The 25,525-nt window shown below is 33.6% G+C and overlaps 1 protein-coding gene across 2 annotated transcripts in view; it reads right to left on the bottom strand.

Annotated features, from left to right (window-relative positions):
• Positions 1-25,525, bottom strand: part of PSME4 (proteasome activator subunit 4) — a 98,428-nt gene that overhangs the window by 30,544 nt on the left and 42,359 nt on the right. For both annotated transcript variants that reach the window (XR_009054596.1, XM_057740885.1), the window contains exons 8-25: positions 24,496-24,618; positions 22,278-22,370; positions 21,224-21,489; positions 18,519-18,705; positions 17,664-17,753; positions 16,845-16,909; positions 16,413-16,563; positions 14,179-14,277; positions 13,887-13,956; positions 13,343-13,410; positions 12,485-12,700; positions 11,790-11,947; positions 10,381-10,476; positions 3,271-3,326; positions 2,111-2,167; positions 1,846-1,901; positions 1,660-1,758; positions 193-255 (exon numbers count right to left, since the gene is read on the bottom strand). Coding sequence is in view for 1 of the 2 variants with exons in the window: in XM_057740885.1 (XP_057596868.1) it covers positions 193-255; positions 1,660-1,758; positions 1,846-1,901; positions 2,111-2,167; positions 3,271-3,326; positions 10,381-10,476; positions 11,790-11,947; positions 12,485-12,700; positions 13,343-13,410; positions 13,887-13,956; positions 14,179-14,277; positions 16,413-16,563; positions 16,845-16,909; positions 17,664-17,753; positions 18,519-18,705; positions 21,224-21,489; positions 22,278-22,370; positions 24,496-24,618 (2,013 nt within the window). In the remaining variant the exon portion in view is untranslated. The remainder of the gene's footprint in view (positions 1-192; positions 256-1,659; positions 1,759-1,845; positions 1,902-2,110; positions 2,168-3,270; positions 3,327-10,380; positions 10,477-11,789; positions 11,948-12,484; positions 12,701-13,342; positions 13,411-13,886; positions 13,957-14,178; positions 14,278-16,412; positions 16,564-16,844; positions 16,910-17,663; positions 17,754-18,518; positions 18,706-21,223; positions 21,490-22,277; positions 22,371-24,495; positions 24,619-25,525) is intronic.

Here is a 25,525-nt window from a genome sequence, read left to right as displayed (position 1 = left end):
CATTTATCTGAGAAATGATCATTTAAAAAAGTCATTGTGGGGAGTTCCCTGGTGACCTGGGGGTTAGGATTCCAGGCTTTCACTACCACGGCCAGGGTTTAATCCCTGGTTGGGAACTGAGATCCTGCAAGCCCTGTGGCATGGTGGGAAAAAAAAGAAAAAGAAAAAAAGGCACTGTTATTTTATATTTACCTCATGCTGCAACATTACTCTGTCAATCAATAGTGCTCTGATATGTTGCTTTTTCCCATGGAGCTGAAAAACAGAGTAGCAAACACTTCAACATTCTCCCTAAATGACCTCAACAATGGATTCCCCTGAATCCCTTAATGAAAAATTAGTTCAAAGAAGGTAAAGGATCAGCTGGTGAGTAGTAGAGGCATTTCATTTATTCTAAAATCATCAGACATATTTAATTTTATGGCTAATTGTAGAAATATCCCCTTTAAATGGCTCATCCAACACCCAATTTTTCTGATAATTTATTAACAAATCCATGCACAGGAGAGCAATGTAGTTGGTCTTCATTTAGTCAAATACTAAAACTACAAAAACAGCCCACTAAGAAAATTGCTTGACTCTATTACATTTATCAATAGCCTTTCTGGGTAATTGCGTATATTTACTACAGAATAAAACATCTTTTATTTTTGTAAAAATTATCTTTTAAGCTCTCCCCCACCCCCAATCTTCTACCCAGTCACTTTAGTGACTTTAGGCAGATGGCTGAAACTCAGATGGTTCCTCTTTCACACCTTTATCTCATTAGTCCACCCCAATGACAGTGACTGGATTCAGGCTGTGCTTTCCCATCTGAATTAGTATAATATTTAACCAAAGCCTCCTGGCTTCCAATCTCAATCAGCTACTGCTTATTCTTCATAGCAGTGGCAGAGTTTTTCAAAATTCAGTGAACTGAATATTGATCTTTCCAATATCCACATCAGATCTACTTAAGAACTTGTAATGACTCTTCCATTGCTGAATGCAAAACTGAAGCACTCTCTTGGGACAAAACTAGAAATGACCTAGTTCACCTCCTGCCACTCTTCTCTACAACCACTGTTCCCTAAAGCATGCCTGCCATGTTTGTACATCTCCCTGCCTTTTCACATCATTCCTTTTGTCTAAAACATGCAGCACCCTGTGCCTAAACAATGAACTTGTATAACCTTTTCAGACTCAAATTCAACATAAGTCTCTTATAGCAGAACATTGCTATGAACATCAAATGGCTGATGGAAAGAAAGTATTCTTCCTTCCATGCTCCCAGGAAAGCTTGCATTGACTTCTCTTGGAGAACAAATATAAGATTACATAAAATGCAATGCTTTAAATTCATGCCTGTGGACAATTCCTATTTTTTACTCCTTCAGGTTCTTACTTGGTAGCTAGAATGCTGTTGCCAAGTTATCTTACTCCAAATTGCTAATGAGGGTTCAGAGATACTATCATGGAAATCAACAGAAGAGTTTGTTTCAGAAAACTACATTTTTTCTAGGATGCTTGTGATTATACCATAATATAATATTTGAAAATCTACTATTTTTACTTACTGGAAACTTCCTCTGTATGCTGAACAATTGCTAAATCAGGTGGCTATATCAATATTATACATCTTTAAAAAATTAATCCAGAGTTTTTGGTGAAAATACTGACCCGATTTTCCATTGATTTCTTTACTAGGTTAAAGCTTTTCCAACGAGAGTCAAATTCATGCTTGTGAGATCCTTGGAACTGCAAAAGGTCTCCAATAATCTGTGTCAAAGAATTTTAAATTTTATGAGTCGTCACATCAAACCTGGTCATATTAATAACTGTGCAACAGTTAAATGACAATTGTACCTTTATGATAAGAAACAAGGACTTGGTATCATCTTCTGAATTATTAAGTATGTGGTCTATAATAGGAGGAAAAGAATTTTGGTTAAAATATTTTAAATTACTACAGGACTCCTGATATACTAGCTAAGGAAAAAAAAAAAAAAACACTGCCTGATATTCTCACCATTTAGAATTTTAAAATATTTAGGTATAAGCATATATGCTAGAAAATAAAATTTCTAAATATTTATTAATAAAAATAAGTTAAATACATATATATACTTACTAAGAAGTTTTCTTATGACCCTACCAATTGTTTCTCGGTGGTTCTCTCTGGATAGATCTATTTTTAAAAAAATGAGAGAAGGCATTTTACACACACTGAATGCTACCCAGAGCTCTCAAGTTTCTATCAACAGTTATGTCAAGAAGAGATAATACATCCAGGAAAAAACCAAATGGGTCTGTATATGGGAAAAGAATCTAAAAAAGAGTGGACATATGTATATGTATAACAGATTCACTTTGCTGTATGCCTGAAACTAACACAACATTGTAAATCAACTATACCCCCAATAAAAATTAAAAAAAAAGTAAAAACCAAAAACCAAATGGGTCTGTCTTTATCATAGTTGGTTAACAGCTTGGCATGACACAGAATAACTTTATTTATTTATTTAAGAACTTTTATTGAGATACAGTTAACATACAATAAGCTGCATATATTTAGAGCGTACAATTTGGTATCCCAATCTTCCAATTCATTTTCCCCCAATCCTCCTCGCTTTCCCCACTTGGTACAGAATAACTTTTAAAACCTTCACATTTATAAGAACCTGCTTATAAAACTTTATTAGGCAGGCAAAGAGGAGGGAGACGAAACTATCTTTCCCAATATTTCAAAGGCTCTATTAGACCATAAAATGCGTAGGATTCTCTAATTAGCTGTGGTGACCCAAGTCAAGCAAGCAAACAAAAAAATTATACCTAATTATTTAATGTATGCAACGAACTCCAACGTTAATCCAGTAATAAGGAAGTGTGCTAAATTTCTATTAATGTTAGATTCAGAGCATAAACATAAAATGTAAATAAACATTTATATAAAATTTAACTATGATAGATACTATCAAGAGAGTTAGAATATGTAAGGGTTTACATCAAATATATCAGTTCTACAGCAATTCTAACCATAAATGAGGATTACAATATATGAAAGTATGCCTGGGCACATAGAAAGCAGCTAGCTTTTACTGGCTATTCTTTACATAATAATTTCCCATTTCCTCAAGAAAAAGCAAAGATAATATTATATAATTAATATTCATCTTATATATAAAAAACAGACTAGAAAAACTGTAACAACAAAATTATCCCATTTTAACCCTTGTAGAGTAACTGATGAAAATAGTCCACACAGATTTACTCAGATTAGGATTCACATACCATATTCAAGTCCAGTATACAACTTTGTCTCTTCCAAGGACACCATACTTGGTACCCTGTATAAAAACAAGAATGCTTGTATTTATTAATAATACCAATAAGGAGGCTTAAAGGGAAAAGTGTCACTGCTAGAATGTTTAAGTGATGATCTTTAACAAACACAGATCTCTCATCTTCAATACTTCAATTCTTTACTCTAGCCTTTTGAATGCTCTGTTTCAGTAAGGACAGTATTAATCATCTTCAAAACAATGTTAATTAAATGTAATGACTTTAGGGGGAAAAAGTCACTGCCCAAATGAACATAACACTGATAGTCAATATTCAAGTGTAAAAGCTTAAATCTAAGGAAGAACATTTACAGAAGGAAAAGTCAGCTTTACAATGTTATAATAAAGATTAAAACTAGATACCAAAAAATCATCATGAAATTTTACTGCAGAATATACAGCCGATAAGCTTCTTTAGATAACCATTACCGTTCCTCTTAAAACCAGCTAAACAGATCTCTCCTAACATCTGCAGTAAAATGCCACTACTTTTGAAGGTGTTCAGATGTGAAAATATTACATCAAAAGTCACCTTTTAGGTATGTAAGGACAGATTCAACTGGGGAATACGAACCTTTATATCTGAAATCTAAATTTTCTTTGATGAAAAATATACTTTATTTCAATTCAATAGATTTTTATAAACAAAGAGATCATACTTTCTAAGAAAAGGAAGGCAGGCACAAAGCCAAGGAAACATAAGGTAAGCGTATCCTGTACAGGACTAATTGGTAATAAATAGAAATTTTATTATAATTATTGCTCATAATTCGTGAATGACAACACTTGTAAAGAAGAAAACACTATTTTTAAATCGACATTCCCCCCCTCCCCCCTCGCATATTGTATTTTTTCAAGTTGAATGAAGTAAGTTATCTCCACCCTAAAACTTGGTGTTATGAATTCTGGGATTTATATAAATCGGTAATAACATTAAGATTTTTAAAATGCCAATTTAACTATGTTCCTTGACATAATGTAGTACCTAGGATGGCAACAGTACTATCTCAAGTTTTAAAACCACGTCTACAGAATATAAACAAAGAATGGTAATATTTCATAATATAAAATGCTAATTTGCTTTTCAGAGAATTTCAAGTTCAAATTCAAATTCTTAGAATCTGGTTTTCATTCCACAGTTTCAACTTTTAGCAACAGCTTGCAAACTTGAACATTCTGTAAAATTGTGCATGATTGAAAAATATATATTATCCAGAGTCTACTCAGTAAAAAATAAAATCAGATTCTTTCACAATGAACTTCAAGTGGAGTCCAATATCTTTACCGAAATTAGATTTCACCAAGAAAGAGAAAAGGCTGTGCTCAAGTAGTAACAAGCATTAGGCATAAGACTGTTACCCACCCCCTCCTTCCCTAGTAGAGCACGGGGAAGTACTTATCACGAGCTATCACATGAGGGTACATGTCTCCTCACTGCTGCTGTAAACATAAGTAGTTTCATAAAGTAGGAATACAATTGTACCTAACTCAGTCCATACCTAGTACCACACAATACTGAACCAAGCATGCATTTTAACTATTGTCACAAAGTTACTCTTAACAAATGACATCTAAAAAAGCAATCACTATAGTAAACTATCCTGAAAAACTTTTTACTATATCAAACAAACAAACAAGCAAGCAAACAAAAGGCTATCAGCTGGGAATTTGCAATGTTTTTCTTATATGCCTTTCTGACTCTAGAACCAATTACAGTGTAACCACACTTAAAAACAAGTCTCATCTAACAGCCCTGATGCTAGTTCTAAAAACCATGTGTCACTCTGAATTGTTTCCCTATCAAAAATTTGAAGCAATACTATCAATTATTACAATTATTTTAAAACATATCAAACTGTGTGGGATTTTAAAACATTAAGTAATAGTTTTAAATTAAAATGGCTTCGGCTTTTTTTAAAACTTGAATTAAAACACATCTTACACATCTCAAGTGTATAGAAAGCATCTCTTTAGATATCTATTTCAGCTTTATTTGTTCTTATCCATCTCAAGTTTCTTTTATGCTTATTTATCTAAGATTCAGCTTTAATTGATCTCTCCTTATCTAACAAATTAAACTCTGATGTACTGACACCTTTTACACTAAATGTTTCTCAGTGAGTATAAATGCATATTTATACTAAATATTTCTTCTGATCTTTAGAAGAATAATTTTCTAAAAGAAATGTCTATCCATTACCCAAGTAAGACTTTATGATTTTATCTCTTTGCAGCCACATTTTAAGTCTATGTGCGCTGGGCTGTACTCTCTGATACTTAAATCTGCTCTTGTAACTTTTAGTTATGTATGCAATCTTAGCTGAGTAGACAAAGTGCTATCAACAATTATAGATCTGCATTCTGATTAAGCACTATAGTAGTAATATATATTTTTTAAATCAAATACCATCACTCCCCCATCCCAAGTAAAATTCATTCTACTCACTCACTGGTTCATTTCACAAACAGTAATATAAAAACAAAATTCTGACAAACAATCTCAACACAACATTATTATAAATAACACCATCTATACAGTAATAATCAAGTTAAATCAGGTTCATAGCAACTAGACAGTACCACCAAGCCACCTAATTTACAACAAAATGTGTTTAATATCTGTACCACTTTAACAAACAAAAACAAAAAACTTGTAAGTTTTCTACAACTATGTTATTTGTACCACTAGATGGCAATCTTCTTTAGATGTGATTAGAGTAGAACGATGAAAATAATCACTGGTGGGAAAGAAAGGATGGTGAAAAAGGAAGAAATGACTAATAACATAAAAACAAAATATACAATACAAATCAATATGCAAATGAAGGCTAGGTGAACTGTCATGGAACAACTGCCAACAATAATTATTCCTGTCTGTAAGCAGAAAAACAACCTACCCTTCTTCAAATCCCTCCCCTCCCAAATGAAAACAAACATGAAAGATATAAAAACCAAGCCACTAACAGATTTTTTTTTTCCTCAAGGTGTTTCACAGCAGACAACTGGCCTATTTCTGTGTTCTGTTACCCAGTTCAATCCTGGGCATCAACAATAGCTATAAACACAAATGAAAGGCTGGCTCTTACTCTACCATGTGAACAAGAGGTTGCCAAGTAAAGAGAATCTTACATACTGCTAGGTTTAAAATTAACTTGGAGCATAAGAACTACTTCCATGTCTGACACACAAGTTTTTAAAAATCAATGAAAACAGTCAGAAGGTGAAATAAGGAGAAAACAGGGTTACTCACCGTGGAGTAGTAACTGTTTCCTTTTCTGTGTGCAGCTCCCCCAGCAGAGCTGGGTAGTTTCCTGGAGGTGCCAAGAGAGGTTAGCTAGCCCTGCCCCTCATCGCATAACAACACATCCTTTCACATATTCATGAAATGGTCTCAATTCTTAGACCTTAAGTATGAATTTTTTTTTTCTTTGAGTGAAAAGTTAGTAAAAGCTGAGATCCTAAAAATGATTTAACTAAGAATGACTTAACAGATCTATCAGAGGAAAGGGGGCACAAAGTAAAGAAGAAATACTTGAGATGAAAAATGATGACTCCTCTACCTTGAGTAACCCTGTTTTTATAGATGTTAGTTTTTTGTATCCTGTGATAGCTGGTTAGACCTAAAAGATTCTAAAGAATGGACTGCAAAAGGAGAAATTAATGACGATTTGAGGATTAAGGCAAGTGTCCAAAATTCCTATATGACCCTGGAAAGACATAATCCAACTTCTACATGTATAAAGGTAGAACTATGAGTATAAATTATACCACAAATATTTCTATGAAATCATTAACTAAAGGTTCCAAGAGCAAAATAGAGGTTCCATTTGAACATTAATTCAGTAACACTGGTATCTGACAAAACTGTTAAAGTTTCAAACTAAACTAAACTAAAAAAATTTAGGCAATCAAGGGTGAATTAAACTCTCAAGGGACCTTATTTCATCCATCCTTTAAAACAGTAAAATTTATAATATGTACAAGATATTTAGTAACCTTACATTGCTAAGGCCAGAAAGTACAATGCAGATACCATTAGGTATATAATTTACTTAATACTTAGGACAATCAACTTGTCTCATCTAAGCTTTTTATTTTTTGTCAGTCTCTAATCACGTGGCATAGAAAATTGTTTTTCACATGTGGTAGCCATTTACCTGAACAACGGGATTTTAAGGCCATCCCATATACTCTATCAGGAACTAAGATTTTCTTACAGGAAAATTCAGAACTAAAGTAATCTTCTGATTTTTTACTGCTGCCATTTGCCAGAAGACTAATAACTACTAATACATGTACAAGGCAAACTTAATAAGCGATTTGACAAAAAATAATTGAAGCAGCTAGAATATTTTACCTAATCGAGATTTATATAAGAAAAATGTAAGTTTAAATTTAAAAGAAGAATTGAGCTGCTAGGTGCTTCCAAAAACTGGTCTGGTATTTCAGAAAATGCATAATGTCCCACAATACCACAGCCAAGTACCGCAGCCATTCTTTTAACAAGAGTGACTTCCTCAGATGTCTTAGGCATTACACTAAAGCACTGGTCACCATTATGCGTTTCCTTTTCTCCCCAACTTGGTACATTTTACTCTGTCTCCTTTGGAATAACTCATGTCCAAAACAAAGAGTTCTTTTCATCTACTAGTTTCAAGTTGACCTGCTACTGATAATCTCCAAGAATTATACAGATCTTCTTTCTTCACAGTAGGCAGTATGACTCAACACCACAGAACAATGGCACCATCAATTGAAATTATTTGATTAGTTCTTTCAAATCAATTTACACTTAGAAGATTTTAATAATTATTGACCTATTTTAGAATAAGCATTTTAGAAATTTAAAAGGCTAACTTTGTTTTATTTTACTTTAGTGAAAACTAACTTACTATCTGCAAAAAAAGTCATAATGTTACATAAAGTCAATGTAAAAAGTCACACATTGCCAAAATAAATTAAAATTTCACATGAAAGTGATACCAGTTAGAAACTGTTTTTTTAGAAAGGGATTCTGTTAAGAAATAATTAAAAGCCCAGGGAAGATTTTACACACTCTCTCTTTTGACAATTCAAAGGCAAAGGGCTGCTCATTCATCTCTAACTGTACTTTGTATAATCATTACCCTAAGGAGGTATATACAACTATAAAGAATCCTAAAAATGTATATTGTTCAATGATTAAAACGATTGATGTTTTCCTTGTTTTATATTTTATTTCATTATTATGCACAAGAAATATACAAGAAAACATTTTATATTTATAATTAAAACATTAAAATATATAAACGTTTATTTTAAACATAATTTTGTATTCCTTCATTACATTTTATCGTGTCAAATTTTTGCTCTAAGTGAAAATTCTAAAACACAACACTTTTAAATCTAAATCATCTTTCGTTTTCAACTTTTCTGGAAAAAACCTATAAAGGGATACTCATGTCAATTTTATAGCTTATAATGTATAGTAAAGTAGGCTAAAAATCTGCTTATTCATATTTTGTGGCATTAATAATGTTTTTATAATATAGTATTGTTTTCCTTATGGCAAATGCATTTCATTATGTACAAATCTAACTGGCTTTATAATAACCAAACACATATGGAGCTTTTGTCCTGGTGCACAATTATTTCAAAGGATAAAGACTTTGCTTCATTTCACTATCATAGTGCACATGGCTCCATGCTGAAATGACCTGCAACAGAAACCTCTAAGCTTCCTGAGCTGACCCTTCAGCAGTATATCCTAATCATCACTCAATACTAAAAATATCTTCTAATTATATACACAGAAGATACATGCTTTTGCTCTTAAATTATTAAAGGACCACACTTCTTAACACATTCAAGTAGAACTGAGTTTACTGAAAAAATCAATTTGTTATGTATTAAATTGCTTTTTGGCATGCCATAAGAGTTAAGTTCTTACTGTATTACATACTGTTAAAGATCATTAAGAAAATCAAAACCATTTCTGTAGGTCTCTCATTTTAAAATATTGTTTAAAATCTCTTGATAGAAATGAATTTTGGTAAAACTGCTCTTATATCAAACTATAAAACTGATGAAAAACAAAAGTTCTTTAAAAGAATTCAGTAAATTCCTAGGCAAACTTAAAACAGATATCCTTACCTCAAATGACCCTACTTCTCCCTCTTAAATCTAATGAGTAATCTAAAAAGTTCAATGCCTAGAAACAGTTTTTACATAGTGAAATAAGTGCAAATTATGAAAAAGTATGACTCCAAACAACTGACTTTGCAGAATATGGAAAGATAAGCAAGCCCCATTTTAAAACCACTCCTTGAAGCTTTTTAAGATTTTTCTTGCAAAATCAAGTAATTCTCCCCTTGTGTTTTTCTGAGGGGGCAAGGGTTCCTTACTCATTTTTATATGATTTTCATTAACTTACTCAGCAATGAGATGTCGGTGTTCAGAGAAAACGATCTAAGATGGTATGATGAAACTAGCATCTATGTACTTGATAAGTGAACTAAAGTTACATACTGCTGACTTCATTTAAACTCAATTTTTTCAACTTAAATGGTAGCACTAATGGACTAAATCGAGACATTCACTCAAAATAATAATACTCTGAAAAGCACTTAAATTATAAAAGCAACTTGGTAGATCTCAAAAGTTCAAAATCATAATGAATAACAGAGAACAAATTTTTATTAAAAATCATCCCAGGTTTTTTGCTAGAAAATCCTTACCATTGACTGCAGCCAAAAAAGTGTTTTTCTTTTTTTAAAAGAATTTATCTTAATTAACTCAGTAAACTAAGAGATGAACTTAATATCTCTAAGTTGATATTTTAAAACTGATTATCACTGAAAGTTTGTCTATCCTGGTGCCATATGAGAAATGTGAATAAAGCCCTGAAGTTTACAGATCTAAACTGTGCCTCAGGTATTTTTGGCCTAACAATGACAAAAAGATTAAAGTGATACAGAAACAACATCAATAAAAAAACCAGTGACTCATTATGGGACTAAGTCTTAAAATATATGCCAAATGGCAAATCAGCAAAATATGTATAGTAGTTATTTTTACTTACAAGTTAGTAACCGGCTCTCCTTTCAATGGAGGTAGGAGGTTTCCTGAGCCAATTAAACAGTTGTGTACTATAGTCAGACTCTGTAGAACATCATCTCTAGAAAAAATAAAAAGCATTTTTATATTTGAGAAGACTCCAAATTCCTATTTAACAAAAAGCCTTGTAGAGTTTAAGGTGAAGTACAAAAACTTTATCAAGTAGGAATATACAAATTAAGGTATAGAAATGATGAACGTTTTCAGTTTACTCACTTAATAGTACAAAGTAGTTAAACAGATATTTACTGATAATATTAGACCTGCTATTATTGAAACAGGCTCTAAATAATCACAAGTAACAACAAGTGATTGCCCTTTGTGAAGCAATTCTGAATTTAATTCCCTGTTTACCCAAAGACCACAACCACCACCAACCAAGGAACACAGTGTTACAGAAGATTCTCCACTATGGTCTACCTTTTAAAACGGGCTAGGTAGGGACTTCCCTGGAGGTCCAATGGTTAGGACATGGCCCTTTCACTGCCAAGGGTTCAATCTCTGGTCAGGGAACTAAGATCCCACAAGCCATGCAGCGACCCCACCCCCTCCAACCCCCAAAAGGCTAGCTAAACATTTACTCCAAAAAGCAGCTCAGAGTACCACACAGTCAACCTAAGTCAATCATACTTCTTCCTCCTCCAAGCCCACTCCTCCTGGATTTGCTTATCAGAATTTCCTGTTATTCAACACACAGGAATTTTCTTACTATGATTTTAGGAACTTTCAAAGATTCAAACTATAAAAGTCTAGTGGTCTCAAATAATTGTTTCGGGTTAAAGCTCTTTGGGAGAGGAAAAAAATCTTAGAGATATTTCTCTAAGTAATATTAATATCAATAATATGAATTACTAAAAAGAAGCCAATAAAATCTAAGGTGAATCTAGAAAAACAGGCATTTCCTTACAAAAAGGGCATATTTACACATACTTCCCAAAAGACACACAAGTGAAACTGCTAAATAGAAGGAACTAAAAACAAACTAGAGGACTGGGTTGGGGAGGGTGGGGGGGAGTTGAGGGAGGGAGGGAATACAGGGATATGTGTATAAAAACAGATGATTGAACTTGGTGTACCCCCCAAAAAATAATAAATAAAAATAAATAAATAAATAAATAAATTTTAAAAAGATAAGGGGAAAAAAAAAGTAGGAAAAACTCCCAGTTTTTCTATTTAAAATGTTTCAATATTATGACAAAATTTCTATTATTAAACTATAAACTATATTAAATGGTTTTCTAATCACATTTATGGCAGATTCAAAACACGCATTAAAAATGAATATATCAGATATGCCATAGAGAGGGAGAGGCATAAAAAGAATTTTTTAGTCCACAATTCTATAACACTAACTGATTATAAAAGAAAACTAACCTAGACATTTCAAGTTCTCCATCCCCACAATGCTGGAGTTTGATGAGCTCAGGCTGAAGAAAAGAGTCCAACAGATAGAAGGCAAAAGCTACTTCTTCAGAAGAAGGAACATGCCACTGGATCCCTAAATTCCACAAGTCCCCTGGTTTACCCCAGTCCTAGAAAACAGCATTTAATTAGCAAGTTGAGAAGTTGAAAAAAAAACAAAAACAAAAACAAAAAAACCCCAAAAAACAAAAACCAACCCCAACTACATACAAACAAAATTTAACAGGTTTAGAAGAAAATGTATAAGTAATTCAAACCTAAAGCAGCAAATGCACAAAAAAGGCATAAAGACATCATATGACTCTTTATCACTCCTGAAAAAGGTCTCCCTGAAGAGTCACTCAAATATGAGTTTACTATAAGAATAACAGTAAGTTTATGTGAGGCTATTGCATTCCACCCCCAAATTATATGGAACTACAGAGGTTAAATACGGCATTAAAAAGTCATTTCACATACAAACAGAAAAGAAGAAAACTAGAGCTAGATGCAGAGCTACGTCACACCTTCAGTAATAGTTTTAGTAATCTATGCTAAAAATAAAGAAGTGACACCTTAATACACAACAAGGAAAAAACCCGCACTTCGAATCCCGTAGAAAAATAACCCAGTATATCCTGGAATCCTAAATTATTGAAAATGCTTGCCTTGATAGGAAAGTATTCAGAAGGAGGCTTGTCAAAGCCGCCTGGCACACTGCAGTATTCTGTAGGGTAGATAAGTGTAGTAGAACGAAGAAGGTGATGCAAAAGGTTACAAGACAGAGTGTAACCCTGCTTACAGGTTAAACGTAGGGTTCTTTGGAGAATCTTTACAAGCTGCTCCCTATAAAGAAGCAACTTCTTCCCATCCACTCGAGTAATCTAAAAGGAAAACAGTTAGATATTTTGGCTAAAAAATCAAGAATCAATAATTAAAGTCTATGTTTGGCCACTAAAGTAGTCTAAAATAGTAACAGTGTTTCTTAAAATGACTTTAATTCATTTTAGGAGTGTCATTTTAATTATATTCTAACAATGAATTATTTCTTAAGATCAAAACACATTTTCTGAGTTTAGGCTCTCAAGTGCCATAGTAACATCCTTTTCAAGAGTATATCTCCTTAAAGAGACAAAACTTACTTAATTGGATTTCTCTGTTCTTTGGTTCTGAACTAATCTATACAGGAAACTGAAGTTTGATTGATGGGCAAATTTAGAAGGTGGGGGGGAGGGGGGTGGGCGGGGGGGATGCCAAATCTGATAAACTTTTCAATCACTGAGTTACCCACATTACAACTTATCAGTAAAAAGTCAAGTAGAGTGTTGAGCAGGAAGTAGTCAACAATTACCATACTCCTTTCATAACAAGAAAATGAGATTATCTGACTTTCGGTAGTCATATAAACACGTTTTTCAAATTATAACTTTACATGTTTTAAAGTCAATTTTTCAAAACAGGATAAATGCTCAGAGCAAGTCAACATTTTCACAGAAATATTTTCTTATTCCAAAGATTTACAATACCTCAGATAAAAGCTGAAGATTCCACAGTAATTCCTTATCTAGCTCTTCTTCATTTAATACATCATCATCTAAAAACAGCAAAATAGTATCAGGGGAAAAAAAAACCCCAAATACCCAACTAAATGCACCATTTAAAAATATTTATATTTAATATTTCTAATAGCTGAGAAAAGTCTCTTTTAGGAAGCTTTTCATTCTCTCTTTGTTAAGCTGGACTTGCTCCAGAGGAGGTGGAAACTCAATTTTCAAGAAAACAAACACACCAACCAGGACACCTGCCCCTACACATCTCACAAAATAATGGATATGTTTTATGGCAACTTATGAATGGTTCTTTTATGTATGAAAACATTCATTTAATAGAGTAAAATTTCTAAGCTACCTGTCAACCTGGATGATACCTCGTTTTGAGTAATTTCACCCCAAACTGTAAAATTAAAATACTGCATAGCTTAAAGAATCTGTTTCCATCAACACAGCTGTAAAAACCAAGAAAAAAGTTTTTCTAAAATTATAAATACAGAATAATAACCTTAAGACTTACTCATTGTAAGCTGAGTTATAACACTGCAGCAGTGGGGAACAAATAGCTTCAAAGATTCCTCTGGGCAGCACTAAAAACATATTTGTATAAATAAGTTTTTTTGAAAGGCACAAATATTTAATCGTCACAAAGTATATACACTAGCATTATTTTCAATGGCAAATAAAGGCTGGAAGCAGCTACTGAAAAAAATGTGTATTTTAAGAATTACAAGCATGTCTAAAATAACAAACCACATAAAACTGTTGGCTATTGATTCATTAATTCATCAGTCCAAAAAACCCCAACTCACCTTTACTGCAGCACGGCACATGTCTGCCACCATGCGGCCTGCGACTCTTGTTTCAAATATATGTGAAACAGAAAAATTAAAAACCTTCTGAAGGGCCACCTATTAAAAGATAAAGTAAGAAATGAAAATGTCTAACCAGCATGTTTAAGAAAATTAAACACCTTTTGAAGAAAGTGATACTTAGGCTAAACTAAATATTTAACCATCTGAATACATAAAGATTTGCTTAATAATGTTACACTCAAGTCTATGAACAACCTTTGCACAAAACCCTAATGTGAAGAAAATATTTGAGGCACAAGATTTTATTTGCTACAGAAATGTTAAATACAAAACTAGAGCTTCTGGAAGCAGGGAATTTGGGGGCATACGTAATATTTACAGTTCGTCATTCTGACAACTACAAACTATAAATATTTCTCTCTCCTCTAAAATACCTGAAGCATTCTATCTAATTTTACAACCAAGTCATAGAATTTTAATTTAATTGCTGAATGAAATAATTAGCTCTAGACATGGATTGGCAATGCTGAAAATATAAAACAACTTTCAAAAGATTTTGGTTAAATAAGAGATTATTTATGTTACTTTCTTTATACTAGCATAATCTTAGTAAATATTTCATGCAGCTATAAGGCAATCTAGCTTTTAACCAGGAAAAACACTGAACAATGTTAATCTCAGCTGGAAAGAAGAAACAGAAATGGTAACAGAGTAGTGAATAGAAAATACAAAATAAAGACAATATTGGGAGCTTCCCTGGTGGCGCAGTGGTTAAGAATCCACCTGCCAATGCCGGGGACATGGGTTCAAGCCCTAGTCTGGGAAGATCCCACATGCTGCACAGCAACTAAGCCCATGTGCCACAACTACTGAGCCTGCACTCTAGAGCCTGCAAGCCACAACTATTGAGCTCACATGCCACAACTACTGAAGCCTGTGCCTAGAGCCTGTGCTCTACAACAAGAGAAGCCACTGCAATGAGAAGCCCACACACCACAAGAAAGAGTAGCCCCCAGCTTGCCACAACTAGAGAAAGCCCATGCACAGCAACAAAGACCCCAATACAGCCAATAATTAATTAATTAATTAATTTTTAAAAAAAGGGCCATATTGTATATAGCAGCTATTGACCAACAATGAATAAGTGAATGTTCACAGAATGCCTTATGAGGACAAACTATTTCTCATTCACCATAGTTGGCCAGATTTTTATGTTTGGGATTTAATTTTTATCATGTGATGGCATAAACAGTTTTCAAAACTTTTTTCCCAAGTAGTATTTTACTGTAAATCTTAAACATACAGTCAATTCTTGTTATTTGCAGTGGTTATGCTGTATAAAATCACTGTGGGCACTGAATTAGCAAATATTGAACCACAGTTCTTAGGGGAAATACACAATTAAGTTCCCATAAGCCTCTGGTTACATTTTTATCAACTGATGGATATGTGGATAATTTTGTTTTATGTGTGTTTCTGTTTGAAGATACCTTATTTAATATATATTGTTGATTCATTAACCTTGAACTCATAGCCAAAAGCACTACAACTCATGTCTGAACGAAGCTTACCTAAAACATGCTGTTTTCTAGGTGAGGCCCACCACAGCTCTCTGGCTTAGAACACTAGACAGTGAGCGCATCAGCATTATTCTTGGGAGCCACTTTAAACAGTAAAATTACCAAAAAGATGAAAAATGTGAAAGATCTGGCACTACATAGGTGAAAAAAGGACACTTGTTTTCAGTATGAGAGCTGAAACAAGAAGGCAGAGTGTCACCTTATTCAATTTCTGCTGAAAACACCCACAACACTTTTGCCACTTTTAAAAGTTTGCACAAAAGCACTGCAAGAACCAATTTGGGGGTTACAAATAAATTTTAGCAAGTACAGTACATTGAATTTACAAATATATAATCTGCAAATAATGAGGCTCAACTGTGTATCTTTTCAAATTTTAATTTATTATTATTATTTTTTTGGCCACACCACACCAAGAGGCATGCAGGATTTCAGTTCCCCACAGGGACTGAACCTGTGCCTCCTGCAGTGGAAGCATGGAGTCCCAACCACTGGACCACCAGGGAATTCCCCATCTTTTTCAAATTTCAGTATGGAAAGAAAGGATAAGCTGGCATGCTATGCATACAAAGTTAATATGAAGTTTAATTTTTAAAACATCAAATAAAACTACAAGTTGGAATTTAATTCTTTGCAGCAATGCACTCTTACCATAAATATTTCTTTGGAACATTGTGTGAGGATAGTACTAAACGTAGAAGACAGACCTAATTCGACCAAACTCTCCAAGTGAGTCATTTTCTCAGTTTCTGTCTCTTCTCTTGTTTGCTCCAGTGTGCTACTTTCTATAAGTCCAAAGCATCTAAATAGGCCAAAGGAAGTAAAATTTTAGCAACTAAAAACTGGCTTAACATTTTTTGTTGATGATTGGACAAATCTCTATTGTCATGACTATGCAAGTGACAGCTACTTAATGTGTACTTGGCTCACAAATCAATTGTCCTTTTGTAACTTCAGAAGAAGTACCATCCTTGCATAATAATTAAATACAGGTTACAATGCAGAGTGAGGCTAAAGTTCCTGGGACAAGACATCAGTTTTTTTGAATGTCAGAAAAAGGGCAGATCTGGGATACTTGCTTACCTGTCCATAAACTGTAAGACGAAATCCTCAAATTCAGCTGTGGCAGAACAAAGTTCTCGCTCCACCTGTAACGTGTCAATGTGGAGAAAATTTTAAAATAGCCTTTGATTTTTTTCTCTGAACAAAACTCAATTACAGTCTACGAAATATATCTAACACTACATTATTACATTGTGCACCGTGAGAAACATCACCATAATCCCGTATCAATTTAGAATAACTCATCTACTTTCCAGAAACCAAAATAAGAAGTAATTAACATATTTTGTAAGGGCCAAAAACAGAAGTCAGGCAGCCATTTTTTTAAAAAATCTGTAACAGTTTGCAAACTGCTGGTGTATGTGTAAAGGATTATCTCTCACTATTTAAACATCTAAATGCCAAAAGTCAGGTAGTAACATACTTGCAATAAAGAAAATTGTTCTAAAAAAACAAGAAAGTAATGAAGAAAATTTCTCTTCATTAGATGCCAATCCTCTTAACAGATTTATTCCTAACATAAGATGGAAAAACAAAATGCCACCACCTCTGCTTAACTAAAACATTAAAAAGTGACAAAAAATTGAAATAATCCTTTGCATGTCAGTTGTTTACTAAAATAGCCCATTTTTTGACCACCCCCTTTGGTGAGTGCTCTGCGGATTATCTTACCAATGATGACCTGGCCCTCTATTTATATCATTCCAGTCACAAAACAGTAATTTTAATTTGGGGGCACCTCTGCAAAGCTGCTTTTAAACTATCAAATATTACTATGCATATACAGTAAGAATTAGAACTCAGTTAACCAATCCTTTTACAACCAGAAAGCATCCTTACTTCTGTGAGGTCATTTCTTTCTTGTAGTACAGATGAACAATCTACTAAAGGCACCAGAGTGGAAAATGTTGCTATAAATTGGAATGTGATCTGTGGGAAGATGCAAAAGATCTAACATTAATTACATAATTCTAGTTCCAAAATACACATACACCATAAGCTACAATAAAGTACCAAATAAATTATTCTGAGGGAAATCCCACAACAATCTTTTTTAGTTTTTTGCTTAGAATTGAACATTTTAAGGTTCCTCACAATTAATTAGTTGTTACTTGAGTAGTGAAGTTATACTAAACTTATTTTTATATAGTTACTTATTAGCTTTAAGCACAAAGTTATTCAATATTTTGTCACTGAGAAGTTACTTTGCCTCCCACCAAAAACATAACATTAACTAAGAGTAAACAGAAAATGCTAATGCAGAAGCCAGAGACCAGGGAAGAGGAAAGATGAACAATATTGTAATTCAGAAGGTGTGTGTATAAGGGGAATCTGGCATTTCATACCCAGTAGTTTTTATCATGTTCCTTTTGACCAGTGCGGACAAAGGTAAGTGTAAATGATCATATGCTATCATTTTTAATGTATCTGCTTAAGGAAAATAAGAAATATGAGCTTTAAAGCACCATATGATTATAAATGCATACAGGTTATGGGAAATTACTTACTAAGGAAGACCTTATATAAATCAACTAACTGTCCACAGATCTGAACTTGGGCATCTACAGATATAACTGTTACCATTAACAAATTTTACATTTTACTATGTTCTAAAGAATATTTGAAGAAAAGTAACAGGATATCCATTTACATAATAACAACTTAGATACAAAACAGAATCATAAATATGCTCACCATGCATTTACTAAAGTCATTTGGATCCACCCCAGGCAATGCTCTCATCAGTAGAGGTAGCATGTGTGTTGGACCTTCAGGAAACCACTTGCCCCCTGATACCAAACTGCGGGCTACTCCAATCACACAACTTAAAGTAGCTGTGAGCTGGTGAGGTTCTGTTAAAGTCTCCAGTGCAGGATATGTTCTATAGTTTAAAAACAGAATTTAAAAAAATTTCCATCACAGATGAACATAAATAACACATTACACAAACTAAGTTAATAAACTGCATTTTAGATTAAAGGTTTGTAGCTAGCAGAATATTTTGAGTGATATTTGCTCTCAAAGTTAACAGAATCACACACATAATGGAAAGGTACATGTTTCCCCAATTCCCTGCTACCTCATCACCCTTCTCCATGCCAGTTCCACAGTGAAAAGTAACAGTAGCTGGTAGATTTTTGCATTCTTTCAGCATCTTAATCCATTTCCACGTTTTAATAGACCTACATCTTATCTAATGGTCACTGATTATTTGAATTCAGGACTAACTAGTTACAACTACTCCACTCTTCCCTTTTACAGGAAAAAATAATCTTACTAAAATGCTGAAGTGTCTCCTGTTTTACACATTTACAAAGACTGTATTTTAAAGCTAGAAATCAGCTATTAGAAATTCAAGAGAATATTCCTGACACTAGATGGAATAAAATGGGGGGAATAAGACAAATGCAATCTTTGATCACTAAGTAAGTATTTAAGAGCCAAGACCACTCACTCTAATGCTCAGCGATTTCACTTTTGAGAATCTATCCCACAGGAGAAAAAATTAAAAATGCAGTCAGTTTAAATTCCTCTTATACAGAAATGGTAAATAAGAAATTTCATTTAAGTAGGAAAAAAGGAGACTTGCTAACTAGGATTAAAAAAACAACAACCAAACCTATGCTTATTTTAAGATGAAAAAAACAAACCAAGAACTCTTTAGCAGATGCTGTCTTCAGGAAATGTAAAACTAAGTGCCTAAAATTTTTTCTACATTTTTTACTTTTTAAAAGACTTTTGCTTGGAAATTCCGTGGTGGTCCAGTGGTTAGGACTCTGAGCTTTCACTGCCTGGACCAGGTTCAATCCCTGCAAGCCATGCAGCGCCACCAAAACAAAACAAAAGCAAAAAGACTTGCTTTTCTAAAAGAGAAAAAAAACCAACCTTCAAAAAAAGGTAACCATGCCACTTCTAAACAGGACAGAATTAAAACTGAGTCTCAAAAAATGTCATTGTATTGTCAATTTTGTTAATTTTAAATATTTATCTTGGCCAAGATTACATCACAGAATATGTTGGTATTAAATTTGTCCAAAAATTGAGAACTAAAGAAAAACATGACGGATAATTGTATTTGTATTTATAAGCTTTGTTCCTTCTACTAAAAATTTATCTCACCAGTCATAATTTATCAGCCGGAAAACACTGAAAAAAGACAAAACAGAGGCAAAGTAAAGAAACACCAAAACACCTCAGAGTTCAAAATTTTAACTATGCAAACAACTGAAGTTCCCCTCTTAGAGACAAGTCTCTCCTCTTCAAAGAGCTTCGAGGGACCTGCCACTGACTGAGAGCTCCTGCTACCACATGGAGGCCAAATAAAGAACAGTGAAGGCTGAAGACAGAGTAGAAAATGCCTAACTTCCCCATTCCATTTCTTAATTAAGTTGTATGTGCTGGAAGTTTCAATGCCCCAAGACGTGTACACAAAAAACAGGCGAGGTTGGGAAAGTGAAGCACAGCATAAATATCTGTGGTAAAGAAAACAGGGCAAGATAGCACAAGCAACTCAAATTACAAATAATGCAGCTCCATTTTGGTGACGATCTTTAACAGGATACCCTTTGCCAAGTAAATGTCACCAATTTTTCTGTTTCAACAGTGAGAGTTAGAAAACAGGCTGTCATCTGCATTTTGCCAGTAAGGACCTTGGATGAATCTGAATTTTATGAAACTCAAACTGTTACATCCTTCTGGGCTCCAAAATCGAACATTTTTCTTCTACTTGTGACAAAGCCATTTAGAGAGGAATCATAAAGCTGAGGTTCAGGTGGCAAAAGAATGAATAACAGAAAGCTTAAGCAATCTGGTCCTAAACACTCAAAACAACTGAGAGCGGCGCTGTCCTGTGAGGCACACCAGCTTATACTGTGACAGTGATGAGGCAAATGGAGAACGGCTTCTGCTACGATTTCAAAATACAAAACAAAGCGAATGCAATAAAATCAACACCATGGAAATAATACACACAAGGTTATACGACACATGAAAATAATAAAGGTAACAACATTTTCTTCTCTATCACTAACCCTAAGAAATTGAAATCCAAAGTCACATTCACTGCCATGTTCCCAATATTTAGTGACACTCACTTTTTGTGAAAAAACAAGCCAGAGCTTTACTTATGAGCAAAAACTTGAGTAACCAAAATGTGCAAATAATTCAAAATACTTTATTCATCTCAATTTTCTTTTCTCTCCAATAAACCTTCATCAAGTTAGTAATCATTAGGGTAAAACGTCTTGTTTCTCCACTAGGAACAGGAATAAGCACCCAGATAACAAAACAGAAGCCCCAGAACAGAAAAGAAAGCCAAGCAGAAGAGTAGAGGAAAGAGCTAACCAGAATAACAGGAGCCACGGCTGAGGCTTCAACGATACAAGTAAAGCTATACTTACCTTTCAAGTACAGGGGGTATTACTAACTCCGGTCTCATGAGTGCAAGATTCTGCAGAGCCTGGGCTGCTTCTAAACTACCAGTTTTGCTAAACATAGCCAAGAGGACAGGTTGAATAATGCATTGTACAAAGTCTGTAACATCTTGGTCAGTAAGCTTATGGCTATCAGGCACAGGAGTTAACCAAGAAGGCTTCTTGTATCTTTCACGATGTAATCTTCTAACAACACTGTTTGGCAACCGCTGAAGTAATTTCATTAACTTGTTCTGGGGACACAGAAGCAGAAGGTCCTGGGTAGGTTCTAGTTCCCATCTAGATAGTCATAGTTCCTCTCTACCCTCTGAAGTAAAAATTTTTAAAATAACAGCTTGCATAATCTTTTTCCTTTTTTTGACTATAACCTACCTTTTTATTTTTTCATTTTTATTTTTAAAATTTTATTGTAGTTGACTTACAATGTTGTGTTAATTTCTGCTGTGCAGCAAAGTGACTCAGTTATACATGTATTTTTTTTTTCACATTCTTTTCCATTACGGTTTATCACAGGACACTGAATATAGTTCCCTGTGATATACAGTAGGACTTCATTGTTTAACAGCTTGTATAATCTTATTACAAAGACCTGTATGGCCTGACTAGATAGAATAAAATACTCATACCAATTAATCATTGATAATAATTAATAAACATGTGTTTCAAATTTCAGTTTTAATTTCTAGCACCACATGAATCTTCCATTACATGAAAAGCCATTTTTACCAGGCAACTTAAAGCAAGCAAGCAAATTAACAAACAAAAAACCTAATTAGATAAAACTGAAAAGATGATTCCATGGTTTTGTGGCATTTTGTCACCAGTTACTACACTAATATTATCTTTATTTCTATATGTTCTATGAACACAGTAACTTAATGGGAACTTAATCACTGACATACAGCCAAAGCTTAGATGAAGGACAGAAAATGTATCATAGGTTACACAACAGGCAATAGTTACATGTGACCATATCTTAAAAGATGCTAAATCCTAAGAGTAAAAAATGAACATTACTCACCAGCCAGCGGCCATTATTTGAAGGATGGTAAAAAGATGTGATACTGTTAAATAAACCAGCCAAGTGTTTTTGCACTAGCTTACTCGGTCCACCCTGTTCAGATAAAAAAGCAAAATATCAGTATCCACATTATTCTGTAAAACTGAAGGCGTTAACAGGCCCAGGCCTATATGCAAATCTCTAACGTGGCTCATATTCATGCTGCTGGCAAAAATCAATTCTACCTCTAAATAAAAGTCAAAAACAATTCTGGGATGAACTTCATACCAATCAATTCAAGACAGCCTACAAAAAACAAGGGCGATTCATTGAAACCAAATCAGAAAATGGAATAGCTATCTTTCAATTTAGAATACTAGTATCTTTTACTCTTTGGGGTTAAGCAACTTTTATCACTAAGACTATCATCTTAAAATTACCAAGTGTGGCAACATTAAGCATAATAAGCATTCCTTAAATGATTCAAGAAGTGAAAATTTTCTCACTGCAGGAAACAGAGAGGTGAGAGTTACATAAATGCATTCAAATATTTTATTATTACTTCTAAATATTTCAAGTGATTAAACTTGTTATATCAATATTTGACCATATGCTGACTCAAAAAAATTTTTTTTCTTCTTAATCTAATACCAAAACAAATACACAAAACAGCTAACTAAACAACAATATAACCTGGGTTGGCAGGGGAGTGGAATGAGGAAAATGTTGGCATTCATCTTATCAAGTTGAACAGCCCTGGGAATAAAGGACTACAATTTGGCCTCGAACCCCATCTACCTCAAGATGATCTTCTTTCAGGAAATAGCACAGATTCATAATGTAAGCAAATGTCAAATCACTGTCGTATACCCAAAACTAACATAGTATTATATGTCAGCTATATTTCAATTAAAAAGAATCAGCACAGACCTAAGGTAGAATATCAAGTTACATTAGGAACATGTCTTGCTGCTGAAATGCAATCCACATTCACATTTCCCAATTTAGAAAAGGGCAACTACTGAGATCATAATTCCGTAGCAAAATACCAACTAAATTTTTGAAATTCTAACATAATAATTAGCATTGTTGATTTTTAAATTATATTAAATATTCATATTTAACACGAAATGAAGCTGCCAATGAGAACACCTGTGTGAGAAGCAGCAATATTAATTAAAATAAGGCTGATACCAATCACTATATAATTCTGTGGCTCCTAAAAAACAAGTTCCAACTCTTTGCTTATGTAAGATAGTAAGTATCCAAATGTTTTTGTTCTTATTGAATATCAGAAAGAAAATGGGATTTTCCCTTCTGTTTAATAATGAAATAACAACAACAACAAAAAGATGAGCTTGAAATGTTCTTTTCTTTTAATCTTACAATGAAATTTAAGAGCTAAACTTCTCACAACCATTATGTCTTTTTGACAGAAACAGCCAATCGAGCAGTAAAACCTGGGAGAAAATAGCAAACAGAACAATATCAAATATCAAATGCAGAGTAAGTCAAAAAGGAGATAACTGTAGAAGCAATATAAATGACAATTTTGAATATTATAGTATAAAGCTGTTCTAATACCCTTATTTGAAAGGTGACATTGAAATCCAAGTATGTAGATTAGATATATTTTTACTTTCCTTCAACAATGGCAGTAAAATAATCCTTCATACTTCTCCCTTCACTAAGACTGCTTCGTCAATAAGCTTTGTGTTCAGTGTAACATTTTATGTGAACACTGACAATAAATGCATTAATATTGAGCATATGCAGAACCCTGAGTTCAAATCTCACCTTTATCATTATCAGTTTGACTTGGGGAAAGTTCTTTTACCCATGACTCTGGTTCTTGGTCTGTAAAACTATCACAGACATTCTGAATCTCTTAAAACTCTAATTCTCCTTTAAATTAAAGTATAATTGACCTACAGCACTGTGAGTTCCAGTGTGTAACACAGTGATTCAATATTTCTATACATTACAAAATGATCACAATAATCAAAACTCCAAACTTTTGACCTTTACTTTAAGGTCCATTACTTAAGGAGATTTATAAATGGTACATTATGATTACATTCTGAGTCTGAGAAACAGAAGCTTAGCACATCAGAAAATATCCAAGAATCAAGTGACCAACTAAACCACTAATCTAAACTTATGCAATTATGCAGAATTTCTGTATGGTTAACACAAAATTTACATGAAGTATATAAAACAAACATAATGTATTACATACCATCATGGCGGTGACCCATATTACAGCATGCCCTATATCATAAGCATTTGTCAAAAATCTTGGGACTAACACTTGACTGCTTCCCACTGGGAGGTTCAAGCTTCTCAGAATTCTTGTAAATATCTTTAAAAAGAAAAAAAGGAATTAAGAATAAATTTACAGATCTCAACTTTCATTAAGTAACTGAAGTGTTATATATACTAGTGTTATTATATGTATTCTCATTTGATTGGTTTTTAAGCAAAAAGACATACTGTTTAGTAATTTGCTGTATTCTTTAGGAATTTCATGTAAACATATGTATACTTCTTTCTTTAATGGCACTCTGAGGTCAAAGGTATGTTGCTATGAAGCACCCATATCCATGAACCCCAAAGCAGTTAAACATAAAAAGGCAAAATGTAGACAACTGCAGTTCAAAGTGAAATATTTTGACTACTTTCTGCCTCACTAAACACACAAAAAAATTATTTTTCCTATGTTCTCATTCCAAGCCAAGGATACACAAAACACAAGTATCTTCTAGCCTATTACTTTCCCTCTCAAAATTTTAGCATTGAGTTCATTTTTCCCCCGAAGAATCTACATTTTAATCTGTCACTTAATAACTGCATTTTAATACAATTAGATTTATATTTTAAATCTGTCATTAAATGTGTCAGATATGGGGGCTAAAGGTGGGAGAAATTTACTTTTCCTTCTTAGTTTCTATTGGCCAGCAACAGAGAAAGACAGCACAAGCAAAGGCAATCAGAGCATTCGCCTCCTGTTGCTCCCCAGCTCTGTTCTACTATCAGTGTACGCCTCAGAACCACCTGGATGCCCCACAACAGCCCTGCTGAAGCTCCGAAAATGATTCTACTGCAGGGGAAACAACATCGAAGATGTAATGCACCTAGAGACAGTTTCTAGCTTTACTTACTCGAGGAAAGTATACAATATGATTTTAAAAGTAGGGAATGCTCTAGAAGAGCAATCAAATACAATACACAAAATTCACTGGAAGGGATGAATATATGACACCCTGAAA

Source organism: Hippopotamus amphibius, chromosome 7, assembly GCF_030028045.1.
Source record: "Hippopotamus amphibius kiboko isolate mHipAmp2 chromosome 7, mHipAmp2.hap2, whole genome shotgun sequence".
NCBI lineage: Eukaryota > Metazoa > Chordata > Mammalia > Artiodactyla > Hippopotamidae > Hippopotamus > Hippopotamus amphibius.
The sequence above is the reverse complement of the archived record's forward strand: the minus strand, read 5'-3'. Positions and strand labels throughout refer to the sequence as shown.